The following is a 12,197-nucleotide window of genomic DNA, read 5'->3' as shown; positions in this document are numbered from 1 at the left end:
CCACTTTCTACGCCAGTGATTTAGGCACTGGAGCATCCGTTGAAGAGAGAGTTCATCCGCTGCTAGTAGCGCGATATCGTCCGCGTACAGTAAAAGCGAGATCATATAGTCGGCGTATATCACACCACATTGTAGAGCCTTAATATCACTCGCCAGATCGTTCACCGTTGATTGAGAAAAGAGCAGGAGAAATATTACACCCCTGTTTTACGCCCTATGTGACGTTGAACCAATCTGTGACTTAACGATTTAAACGTATTGCACATCTGACGTCACTATATAACGATTTGACGGCGTTCATGAAAGCTCCCTCGATGCCGATTGCATATAATTTGTACCATAAACAATCCCGATTTACAGTGTCGAACGCCTTGCGTATATCCACAAAGCATACAAAAGTACAAAGTTTTTCAATTTCCTGTTGTTGACTGTGTTGTAAAGCGAGTAGATGTGATCAAGACAGTTTCTTTTTTGCCTAAAACCATTTTGTTCCTCTAATAGTACATCATGCATTTCTAGCCATTTGTTTAATCTCCGACCTAGTACATCTGTGTAGATTTTACAAGGAATAGATAGTAATGAGATCCCACGATAACTAAGAGGGTCTGTAGGATCCTTGTTGTCTGATTTCGGAATAGGCTGTATTATTCCTGATGACCAGTCACGTGGTATCTCTCCATTAACGAAACAATGGGTAAAATTTTTTTGGAAGAATGTCAACACATGTATCATTGCGCAGAACATCCGCTGGAATCTTGTCGAAACCGGGGGATTTTCTTAGTTTTGCTCTGAAAATTGCTGACTTCACCTTCTCCCGTCTAATTGGAACGTTCAAAATAGAAGTCTCCAAGGGACGACAAGGGCCGACGGCGCCAGCCCTCCGGCTCTCTTTTATTGATTTTAGGTGATCATCATCGAACGACTCGGTAAACAATTTTCGTTGTATAATGTCTCATATGTCGACTGCAAATGGTTTAAAACATTATCCACATTCGAGATACTGTTACCCTCTAGGTCTGTCATTGCCATTGGTATGTGGGATGACCGGTCGTTTGCCATGCCATATTTACCGACTTCTTTCCACAACTCACGTGACTTATTTTCAGAATGTAAATTGTGTAACATCGATTGCTCCTTCAGCTGGTAACGACGTTTTGCCTTACGATTTAATTTGTCAATTTTTTTACGTTCATTCAAGAAGTCAGACTTGAGCCTCCTTCTTCTAACTGTTGCGTTTCCGTTATACTTCAGCCAAGTGCGTTCCTTTTCCCGCGCTAAATTACACTGCTGTTCCAGTTCAGGATTCCATTAAGGTTTGTATAATGTTTTCCTGTTGTGTTTATGTGACGTATTTTTTATCGTTTTACTATCCATATGCTTGTCCATTTGTGATATCATAAATTTGCGAAAGTCAGTGTAAGCCTTATCTACATCACTGAGTTGATTAATATCATGTTCTATTCTCTGAATGGCTGTTATAATGTCCTCCTGGTATGTTTCACTGCTGAGGAAATCGTCCGGAAGCGAGGATAAAATATAACGTTTTTCACCAACACAATTCGATGTGATATTTTCTTTTTCAGTTGAATTCGTGGATACCTGTATGCGTCCAGTTGCGATAATGGATCCTCAGTTGCCCCATTACCTGGACTAAACAGCGACGGTTGTATATCTGGTTCGCATGTGCACACGTGTGCCTCTTGCATATAGTTCGTGATATCGGGTGTACATGGGACTTCCCGCGCACTCGTGTTAACAATTCCCTGATCAAACATAGCGTCTTTGAACAGTAGAGTACATGAGTAATGCGTATCACTATGACCATGGAAACAACATGATCAATAATCATTGATATGGTGTGTAGAAAAGCGAAACCAAAATACAGATATGTGTTTTCAGAAATACGCAGTTAAGAGTGACTGAGCTATAAATAGAATACATGAGGAAGGCGTATCACTGTGAAAAATAGGGACGTTCATATAATTATTACTGGGACTGTATTGAACACTCATTATTAAGCATAGCAAACGGAACAAAACATTGTATTACCAGACTTCAAAAGCGTTCATGGAAGAGATGATTTAAAAGATCCCAGACAACAAAGGGTAAGTGTAATAAAGGTACGTACAATAACAGGTACATGTATACAAACATGCATGCATATATAATTTTTGTCTTACTTTATAATGAAATTAAGATCTAATGTATACTGGTATGACTACTTTTCCCAATTTCATGATAGGTTATCATATCGTACTGAAAAACCCAAACCTAAATATAAAAAAAAAGTCTGTTTTGTGCTGTTTAATGGTGGAGAGTACTTCCTGTCAAACCGCCTAAATACAGCGTACTGGGAAAAGTCACTGTATTAGGGTAAATACACAAGTGCTTATACTGTTCAGAAAAATTCTGCTTGGGTTACAATGTTATTACTTCATCAGGCTTATTTTCTGATGATTTGATGAATTACAAAAATCGTTCATTATTTCATGTATAGACCTGTTGATCTTTTCACAAAAAATCATACGATTTTTGTTTACGAGCGCACTTACGATTTGACTTACGAGGAAAAAGCTTCCCTGAAAACGACTTAATTGCAGCCTGCGCAGTCGCAACACGCGTTTCCGGTTTCACTTTCGTCTGCAGCTCTCGTCTGCTAAAAACAATGGCTTCGAATTCGACAGACATACAGAAGAGGAAGCCAAATTGGAGTTCGGAGGAAATCGAGGCGTTGGCAAATGCAGCAGCCATCAACATTAGGATAGTGAAGGGGCCACTATGAAAACAAAATGCTGGCTAGATATTACATCACGGTAAGTGACTGCATTTTGACAGCTAATTGTCCGAAATGACGTGTGGCGGTAGAGTTCAGTCGACGATCTTATTCTGATGTAAAGATATATGTAGGGCAGAAACCAATGGAGTCAGATACTTTGAGCTACCCTGCGTTTAATGTACATTGCAGGCACAGGATTCATTACACTGTGGTGATTCGACCTAAATCATTACAGGATTAACGTTAGCATAATGTGGCCGACTTGGGCATAATTGACCTACATTGTATCTAGCACAAAAAGTACACGAATACTTCATAAGCCTAAGACCCATCCCCTTTGTTTTTAATTACTTATACAGTTGTGTACATTCAATGTATGTTGATACATTTGTGAATAACATTAATTTCTGTTTTTTTACCAAACTAAAGAGAAGGAGATGTTGGTGGAATGAAAAATCAACCATTAGGGATATCACTTTTTATTTGGAATCTATTTTCTTAATCATTTTTTGGGTATAATCTGTTACGTACATACAATGCAGGTCCTAAGAAGTCATTTTATTTACAGTTTCATGCTAAATTTAAGATAAGTTTCACTTCTGTTAAGTATGCTATTAAGGTTTCTACAGTTATTCTAGGAAACAAAAATGGGGGGCTTGGGGGCAGAGTCCCAATATTAAAAAAAAATAATAAAAAAAAAAAAGACGTTGACCTATATAACAGATGTGTTCCCATTTTTTTTCTCAATTTATTTATCTTTAAAAAATATTGAAATTTATTATGATCCTGAAAATGTAGATTTATTTTGTAACATTTACAGTTTGTAATATTTTGGAGTTATGTTTAAATATTAATGTACTGTTTCCTGTTTCAGAGTTAATGCCACAAACAGTTCTCAGACAATGAGAGACGTCACAGAAGTAAAAAAAAAAGGGGCAGGATCTCTGCAGTTTAACTAAAAAAAAAAGAGGCGCAGAGAGTGCATGACAGACAAGCCACTGGTGGTGGACCGGCTTTATATGAAGATGATGCAAAGCCATGGGAGAAACTTGTGGGAAAATTTGTCTGTTCGACTTAAGTAACCATTGACAAACATGACTTTATTAATATTAAAAACCTACATGTAATATTACAACCCAGTGAACCCATAAAAATCATTTTTGGATCATGTAGGTTAAGGGAAAAGTATATTCTGCTAAAAAAATGGATTCAAAATATTTATTTTCTAAGTGTTGGCAATATGGATAAAAATCAATAATTTATACATGTATATGTCTTTAAATAGATTATTGGAACATTCACAAGGAGCGCGGTGGAAGGGGTTTCTGGAGGAGTAGATACTTCTCAGTCAAGTCTCAGTGTATTGGAGAAAGGTATGGGACCAGCAAACATCCATCTCTTGTGTTAAAACTTACTATCTGGTGATTGAGATATTTGTGCACATTTTTAAACCTTTGTGGTTTGAATGTTTACAATCCTTTGTACCATTGGAAAAAACATTACTGAACTCTATATTCCTTTCACCTCTGGTACTGTTCAAGTGCATAAATGAAATGACAAACTCACTTTAATTTTTTTTCTTATTACATTTGGATTTAAAGTGGCATCAATGCAAACATATTACAGAAGGGAAAGATTGAACTGCCAAAGTACATATGTACTAATGACGATGGTACAATGGAGAGTTCCATCCTATGATGCCCATGGAATCTCATAGTGTGTTACATGTGTTCTGTTTCCTAATAATATTTCTTTCCTTTAGAGGGCTCATCTATGTTGGAGGCTAGTGGAGCTACAAGCCAGACTTCCTTTATACCAGGTATAAAACAATAAAAAAGGAATCTCAACACCACAAAGACTTCATGTGAACATTGTCTACATGTTTCGACTGCTATGCGGCCGTCATCAGGACAATTTTTTATTTTGAAAAGACATCTAAGGTATACAAATGCGGTACATCAATTATTATGACGTCACAGTTAATGCAACATTACAATGAGTCATTATAGCTACAGAGTTCCATTACATATTCTGAAAAATACCGTACACTCTGTGTACACTTATTGTCTGGTTTTGAAGAGTAATCGGTTGTTCATCTTGTACATATGTGGCAATACTACTAAAGCTATCATTCATGGTTGAAGTTTCATTCTCATGTATAGATGGTCACTGTATGTGTTCATGTTGGAGCTGCATGCATCATCATCAGTGTCAGATAGGTATAAATCTGCTGCCAATGTGTCTGTATCAATCGGTTCAAGTGGTTTCTTTTCTGGGTGTTTTGTGGCCGGTATTATTCTAAACTTCACATTATCAAAGTTGGTCTGGCCTGTGGATTCAAACGGTGGGGTCCAGTTGACGGGGATTTGCGCTGCTTCCTTAGGTGTCCGGTATTGTACTTGACGTAAGGTGGTATTGTCTATAGGTTCCGTAGGGAGGAGCAGTAGTAGTCATGGACTCGCATGATTACATCAACAAGGCTTTAACACTACTACAAAATAAAGAGCCATTATTTATTATCCTTTATACCAGGTATATAATGTTTATAGATTACTTCTAACATACAACACCTTTTCGTTGGTAAATAAATCATGCCATCAATATTCAATATAGATCTCTCTTACCAGGTATTAGATTCTTTAAACTTAAAATGATTTATTTTGGTTATTATTTGCTTAAAGTTTGGATTGCTTTAATGAGAATCATTGAATAATTGACTTATAAATAAAAGATAATTAATCTGTAAGGGTGGTTGGGTGGCGCAGTGGTAACACACTCGCCTTTCACCTAGGCGTCCCAGGTTTGATTCCCAGAATGGACGTGAAAAGGTATGGGATCACCTGCCTTGCCACGAGGGTTTTCCCCAGGTACTCCGATTTCCCCCAGAGTAAGACCATTTGGGTGCTTTCATACAGGCCAACAAGAGTGATTAAAGTTGAAAAATTTTTTCACAACTTTGATAAATAAAGTTTGTGTTAAATTTATATTATTATTAAAGGTTATCTGTACAAGTTTGCTATTTCAAGTGCATGTTTATAATAATACTACTACTTGTTTACATTTTCAAATACATATACTCTCTAAAAGAGACAACACTTTTAATAACATTTGTATTGCATCATCAAAAAAAGAAAAATCTATTTTATCACATTCACTGCAGTCACTGACTGCAGTGGTGGGGGATGGTATTGGTGATGATGATGATGATGATGATGATGATGATGAGTAATCTTTAAATGTATTTATTTCCTTCAGATAATACAAGCACAAGCTCCAACATGCATGTAACTACATGTACAGCAGAAGAAGCATCAGTGAGCAATTGCTCAGGCAACAAAGCCTGCTTTTTAGCTTTCTAGGGAACTAAATAACTTAAATATCTTTTTCTCCATTGTTAGACATATTGTTGTGCATTTTTTCTAAACTTTCTAATCAGTCAGCAGGCTTTTGTTGAAGCTTAACTGGTCTCTTACATTTGAGCTTTGGGTGTCCTAAAATAAGCAGAGTGCCCATCTGTCCAACATGGCCATACATATACATGTATGCTGCGGTACATTTATATGTAGACTCGGTAGGGGTTAAAAAGGTAATTGGGTCAAGGTCAGTGTAATTGCAAAAAGACCATAACACTGATAGCCAAGAGAATGGCACAGTTCTTGTTAAGCTGACAGGGTTCAAGTACAATATAAGTGTAACTATTCCCTCTTACCAGTACTGACGATAGGACAGTAATATGTTGATGGATATGTTTCTAAATTCTAGACTTTGATTTCCCTTTTGTCTTTAAATAATAAAACTTATATAACACTCAGACACATCTTGAGACAAGACAGTGTCTTTAACAGTTCTTATCTAAGATTGTGTTTAATGCAAATATTTAATTGCAAAAAATCATTTCAGTGGAAGACGCTTCAACCAAAACCAAGCCAATTCTTCAGTTCAAGAAGAATAGAAAAATATCTCTATGTAAGTATAGTATGCCTATACATTCTTAAAGGATAGAGAGCTTGGATTGTGTATATCTCTGTATATGCAGCCATGATTCTTAATGATTGCTGATTTGAAATGTAGTTCCAAAGAAGGGATAAAATGTATTAAGTTTTTTCCTGCCATTTTCTACATTGACATTTTTGTAACATACTTACATTGTTTAATTATTAGTCCCCTACTGGTGAAACTGGAGGGGGGTGGGGCTATAGTTTTCCTCGCTGTCCATCCGTCTGTCTGTCTTGTCTGTCCGCTGAAGCTTGTCAGCACTCTAGTGGCATTGTTCTTATATGGATTTCCATCAAACTTCACACACATGTACAGAATTGAAATATCTTGGACAAGTTTGAGTTTCAAAGTCATGGGGTCAAGGTCAAGGTCACTGTTACTATTTTTGGAAAATTGCATCTAAAGAATTTTGGGGGGCCGGTAGGGGACATGTATTGCTTCGGCTTGTTGTATTTTGTCAATATGGAGTAGTTTGATGCCAACATTTGTCTAGGTAAGCTACTATAACATCTCTACAGATTTAAATGTATATATCAGAATAAGAGCAATAAGTACAATGAAATTAACAACTATATTTACAGATAACAGTGAAAGTACAGGTAACTTGCAGGAAGATTTTTATCTTCTTGAGAAAGAGAAGTTCAAGTATTTGAAAGAGTATAAAGAAAAGAAAATCAAGCTGCAGGAGAAATTACTGGAGCAGCAGGAGGAGATGCTACAGCTACAGAGGAAATCTACAACTGCACTTGAATTACTAGATGTGAAAATTCAGCCTGGACAGTCATTTGATTTTCAATCATCCATGTCCCCATTTTCAGTTTCCCCTGTTATTGGTTTGGGCAAATGAGAAAATTGTTATAGTATTTTTTTGCAGATAGTTGGCTATTCAATAAATATCGCCTTACGTCCATGGTCCATCGTCCATAAGTCCTTAATTAATTCCCGCTACCACTATTTCGACTTGAATCTTTCTCAAATTCATATACAGGTTCCCCTTGGTCTTTAGTTGTGCATTTTACTTTTTTGCTGACAGCAAGCCATCTTGAATTTTGAAAGTAAAAGTTTGTTATTGCTATTTCTGGGATCTCAGTTTTCATATGTAGGTTCTTCTTGGATATTAGTTGTACATTGTACCTTTTTGGACGGATACAATAACAGGATGGCGGACAGGTTGCCATCTTGGATTTTGACATTATTAGTATGTTACCACTACTGGAAAGTACAGGATGTATCATTTTCAAAATTCATGTGAATTATCCAATTGAAAGAATGTTTAAAAAAACCTGACACCCAGCCATTTTCGAGTTTGACAGTTTGATGTTATTGTTTTTTTCTTGTGAGGATTCCAATCTAAATTTTTCAAATTCCTCTTAGTCTTTACATGTGCCCTTTTGATTGTGGCATTTTAAAGGAAAACAATTATGGTGGCTGACAGGAAACCATATCTTAGATTAGAGAATTAGATAATTGCTATTTAAGGAAAAAAGAGAAAAAAGATGTAACTTTTTAAGAACAAATAATGATCAAACCATGGTGGGTGCCAAGATCTCTCATTGATCTCTGAATTTTGAATTTAACATATTTTATTGCAAATATTTGCAAGTTATTTCTTCTTACATTAGCCCTTTCCAAAATACAATTGGGGAGGGGGGGGGGGGGTTATAATGGAATCTGTCCACGCGATGGAATCTTCCGGAACGCAAGATTACATGGACAGACTTGTGGAAAATGGAACCTCTCAGGATATCCTTCATGCTCAGGTCTGTGTATGACACACTGCCAACTCCAAGCAACTTGTGTAGGTGGGGTCTTCTGGAAGATCCAGCTTGTTCCTTGTGCGGTGGAAGAGGCACACTTGCACATATCCTATCAGGCTGTAGAGTAGCCCTCCAGCAGGGACGGTACAGATGGCGTCATGACCAGGTTCTAGCTGCCCTAGCAGATATTCTGGAAAAGGAGCGGCGTCATAAGAGGTCACTGATAGAACCTCGTAAACCTCACATACAGTTTGTGAGAGCTGGAGAGAAGGGACCACCAACTACTACTGCATATCATGTAGAGCTGTCCGGTTATGGGAATTGACCTTCGGTTTCGGTTTCGATTCGGTTACTTGATTAAAAGTTGATTCTCGGTTTCGGTTTTCGGTTTTATTCAACAATAGATCTATAACTGGTTCACAACTCGTGAGACAATAAAATAAATAACAAAATATGATATTCCAACTCAAACATGAAAGAGAAACAAAAAATATACCACCTGGTATTTCAACAAGAATGCACAAACCTATCAACAGTAACAAGACAGAAAAAAATAATAGAAAATATAACAGGTTTGGTTTCAGCTATAATGAATATGTTATAACACAGTCTGGAGTTTCAAAATTCGAAACTTGTTATGGAGCTGCAAGTGTGCAATATGGTTCAAAGAAAACAGTAACAATAATAACATAGGCAAGACTAGACTGACTAACACTTCTTGTGCCATGAATGAGTATTGAACAAAACTGATTTTTTGAACACATCAGGGTGTTAATTTTCCTTCTCAACCAAGTCAGTACCACAGTTCACTGTCGCAGGTTATGTCCGAGAAAGGTAAGTTGCTCAGCAAAAAATGGCTCAAGACAGGATCTTCGATTGGAGATGATGAGACCAGATTTGCTGAACATGCGCTCGCTAGGAACAGAGGTGGCTGGTATCGAAAGAAAAACCTGTGCCAACTTTGCAAGGTTTGAGTACCTAGTCTTGTTTGTTTTCCACCAGTCGAATGGAGATTTCTCAGGTTCCAAAAGTTCCTCACTACAAAACAACTGAAGTTCATGTTCCATCTTTTCCCGTAGATTATCAGTTGAGTGCTCGGAAGCAGTCTGCTTCTTCTTATCTACCATTTTCTTGAATATTTCCCACACAGTCTTCTTTGACGTCGTAGCAGTCTCTGATGACTCAGTCGCACTAGCAGACTGCTTTTTGATGTCAGATTCACATGCACTCGGAGTTTCGATAACTTGAGGATTTTTAGCATTGTCTAACATCAGCTGCACTATTTCTTTTGCTGTCCGGTCTCTGGCTGTGTCATCATTGAACCCATAATTCTTGAACCTGGGATCGAGGTATGTGGGTATTGCAAACTCAAGCTTCATCTCATATTCAGGCCATCTGGCATTGATGTTGGCATGTATCTGCTTTCCAAAGTCATTCATTTCAACGTCTTTCATCTGCTCATTCAAAACGTGCAGGACTGGGATTATCATTGAGCTTGTAGCATATCTAGACGCAGACATCATGTTTGTTGCATCCTCAAATGGTTTCAGGGCACTTACATAACTTGCAGCGATCTTCCACTCAGATTTTTTAAGATCATTTATCTTATCGTTCGTAGCTAATACAGCGGTTACTGATTCTCTTTGCTCGACTAGTCTCTCCAGTAAATAATACAATGAATTCCACCTTGTTGGGCATTCACTCTTCAGACGATGCACAGGCACACCCAATGATTTCTGCTTCTCAGCAAGGCTGTGTGTATCCTTTGCGCTTGCATGAAAATGTTTAGTGATAACTTTAGCCTTCGCAATTACTTTTTCAAGCCCGAAGAATTTCTTGACTGCATCGTTCACAGCAAGTTGTAATGTATGAGCAAAGCAATTGAGAGGAACGAACTTAGAAGATGGAAGTTGTCTCATAGCTGCTTGCACATTTGATGCATTATCTGTCACAACATAGATCTTCAATGTCCTTTCGTTATAATCTGGGATCCATACGTCGAGGCAGGAAAGTAGAGCTTCAGATATGTTCACTGCTGTGTGTGATTCAGGCATATGTGCAACATTTAAGCAGTAGTCACTGATGGTGAAGTTATCTGATAAGAAGTGAGCGGTCACTGCCATGTAGGCATCTTGTGCTACTGAGGTCCAATGATCTAGAGTAATGCCCAAGGACACACAATCCTTCAGTTTTGATTTTATCACTGACGATTGCTCCATATATGCCTTTGGACTTAATGAGTCTCTTATGACCTTGCGATTTGGGATATTGTAAGCTGGCTGAAGGCAATGAATGAATTCACGAAAACCCTGGTCATTTACGATGCTGACAGGCTGAAGGTCAATACATATCATTTCAGTTAATTTTTTATTACAATCTCTCTGTCTCTTGTCCTGAGAGCCCCACTTTTTGTCCTGTAGGAAAGGCACCATTTTTGTTTGTTTACTTGATGTTCCTGGGGATTCGCTGGGGACTGCTTCATCCTGGAACGAGCAGAATATTCCCAATTATAGGTAGGGCCTATAATATATTTGAAATATGAATTCAAATTTAAATTCAAACAATCCATCTATTTACTCTCCCAAGCTATCATTCATTCATAAATCTTTTAATTTAATTCATTTTCCAAATATTTTTATCTTTTTTTTTTATCTATTTATCTTACTTTATTAGGGATCGTGATTATTATTCCCATATATTATTCATGTCTGGGTACGTCTCTTTAAAAGTGTGGCCATTTCGAAACGATCTCTCAAAAGAAAGCTTTTATTTCCGCATGCATTTGATCGTTCATATAATCCATTTGAAAAACGAAAACGGCCCCGTGTACTTTAGACTGCAAGAAACATTGCCCGAAAGTCTGTATTATTAGGTAACTTGAGTTGAACACACGACTGTTTTTTTTTTCTTAGAAACTTACCTTCAATTTACGCTTCAGCGATGCCTTCTCTTCGAGAGCTTTTTTCAGCTGTACTGCTTCGGTTTTATGCGAAGTTTCGATATGTCGCGTGAGATTGCTGGTATTACCATAACGTGCTGCAACCTTTTTACCTCCCGGGCATAATTTACATTTAGCGAATGTTTCATTTTTTCTTAGTTTCTCGAAATATAGCCACACAGGACTGCTTTGCTTGACGCTGCCCGCCATAACCACGTTGTTACTGTTGATACCGAAAGTACGGTTATTTGTGCGCATGCTCGGTTCGTATTTCCGGTTTTTTGAGACTACCGATATCGAGTTGCCTTTTCGGTTAACCGGACAGCTCTAATATCATGTGAATGTACTCAGCCAAGCACCATCCTGGGAAATGAGAGTAGACCTCAACAAGCGTCTCGTCTTTCCTGATTTAGTGCAAACCACTCTGAGACCAGACATCTTGGTGGAGCTGACGGTTCCATGGGAAGAAGGGTGTGATGAGGCACATGAGAAGAAAGCTGGCACATACCAAGAGCTTGCAGAGCTGTGCAGACATAAGGGATGGAACACATGGCTGTTTCCAGTAGAGGTCGGTGCCAGAGGATTCCCTGCACAGTCAGTATGGAGGATGTTCCAGAAATTGGGACTGACAGGAGCAAAGAGGAAAGCAGCTATTAAGACCTTGGCTGAAAGGGCTGAGAGATCATCATGCTGGCTTTGGTGTAGACGAGATGAGCCAAACTGGAGCCCA

At 38.0% G+C, this 12,197-nt stretch overlaps 2 protein-coding genes across 2 annotated transcripts; one reads left to right on the top strand and one right to left on the bottom strand.

Moving 5' to 3' along the window:
• Positions 1 to 2,789: 2,789 nt before the first annotated feature.
• Positions 2,790 to 7,619, top strand: LOC132551321 (uncharacterized). The gene is made up of 7 exons (XM_060215447.1): positions 2,790 to 2,813; positions 3,753 to 3,827; positions 4,062 to 4,149; positions 4,539 to 4,595; positions 6,032 to 6,090; positions 6,670 to 6,742; positions 7,354 to 7,619. Exons 1-7 carry the CDS (start codon positions 2,790 to 2,792, stop codon positions 7,617 to 7,619), a joined length of 642 nt encoding a protein of 213 aa, XP_060071430.1.
• Positions 7,620 to 9,335: 1,716 nt separating this feature from the next.
• Positions 9,336 to 11,677, bottom strand: LOC132551320 (E3 SUMO-protein ligase ZBED1-like). Its single transcript, XM_060215446.1, has 2 exons — positions 11,450 to 11,677; positions 9,336 to 11,012 (listed from the first exon to the last, which is right to left on the bottom strand). Exons 1-2 carry the CDS (start codon positions 11,675 to 11,677, stop codon positions 9,336 to 9,338), a joined length of 1,905 nt encoding a protein of 634 aa, XP_060071429.1.
• Positions 11,678 to 12,197: the final 520 nt, after the last annotated feature.

The sequence above is a fragment of the Ylistrum balloti genome, unplaced genomic scaffold (genome assembly GCF_031769215.1).
Source record: "Ylistrum balloti isolate Yb309-2 unplaced genomic scaffold, AGI_CSIRO_Ybal_v1 Utg370194, whole genome shotgun sequence".
Lineage (NCBI taxonomy): Eukaryota > Metazoa > Mollusca > Bivalvia > Pectinida > Pectinidae > Ylistrum > Ylistrum balloti.
The sequence above is the reverse complement of the archived record's forward strand: the minus strand, read 5'-3'. Positions and strand labels throughout refer to the sequence as shown.

Bases quoted from the DNA above. Each gene is read 5' to 3' on its own strand.
- LOC132551321 (XM_060215447.1), top strand. From the start codon at position 2,790: ATGCTGGCTAGATATTACATCACG. The intron at 4,150-4,538 runs GTATGGGACCAG...TCTTTCCTTTAG, and splicing joins TCTCAGTGTATTGGAGAAAG to AGGGCTCATCTATGTTGGAG. The intron at 6,091-6,669 runs GTGAGCAATTGC...TTGCAAAAAATC, and splicing joins GTACAGCAGAAGAAGCATCA to ATTTCAGTGGAAGACGCTTC.
- LOC132551320 (XM_060215446.1), bottom strand. From the start codon at position 11,677: ATGGCGGGCAGCGTCAAGCAAAGCAGTCCTGTGTGGCTATATTTCGAG. The intron at 11,013-11,449 runs GTAAGTTTCTAA...TGCTCGTTCCAG, and splicing joins CGCTGAAGCGTAAATTGAAG to GATGAAGCAGTCCCCAGCGA.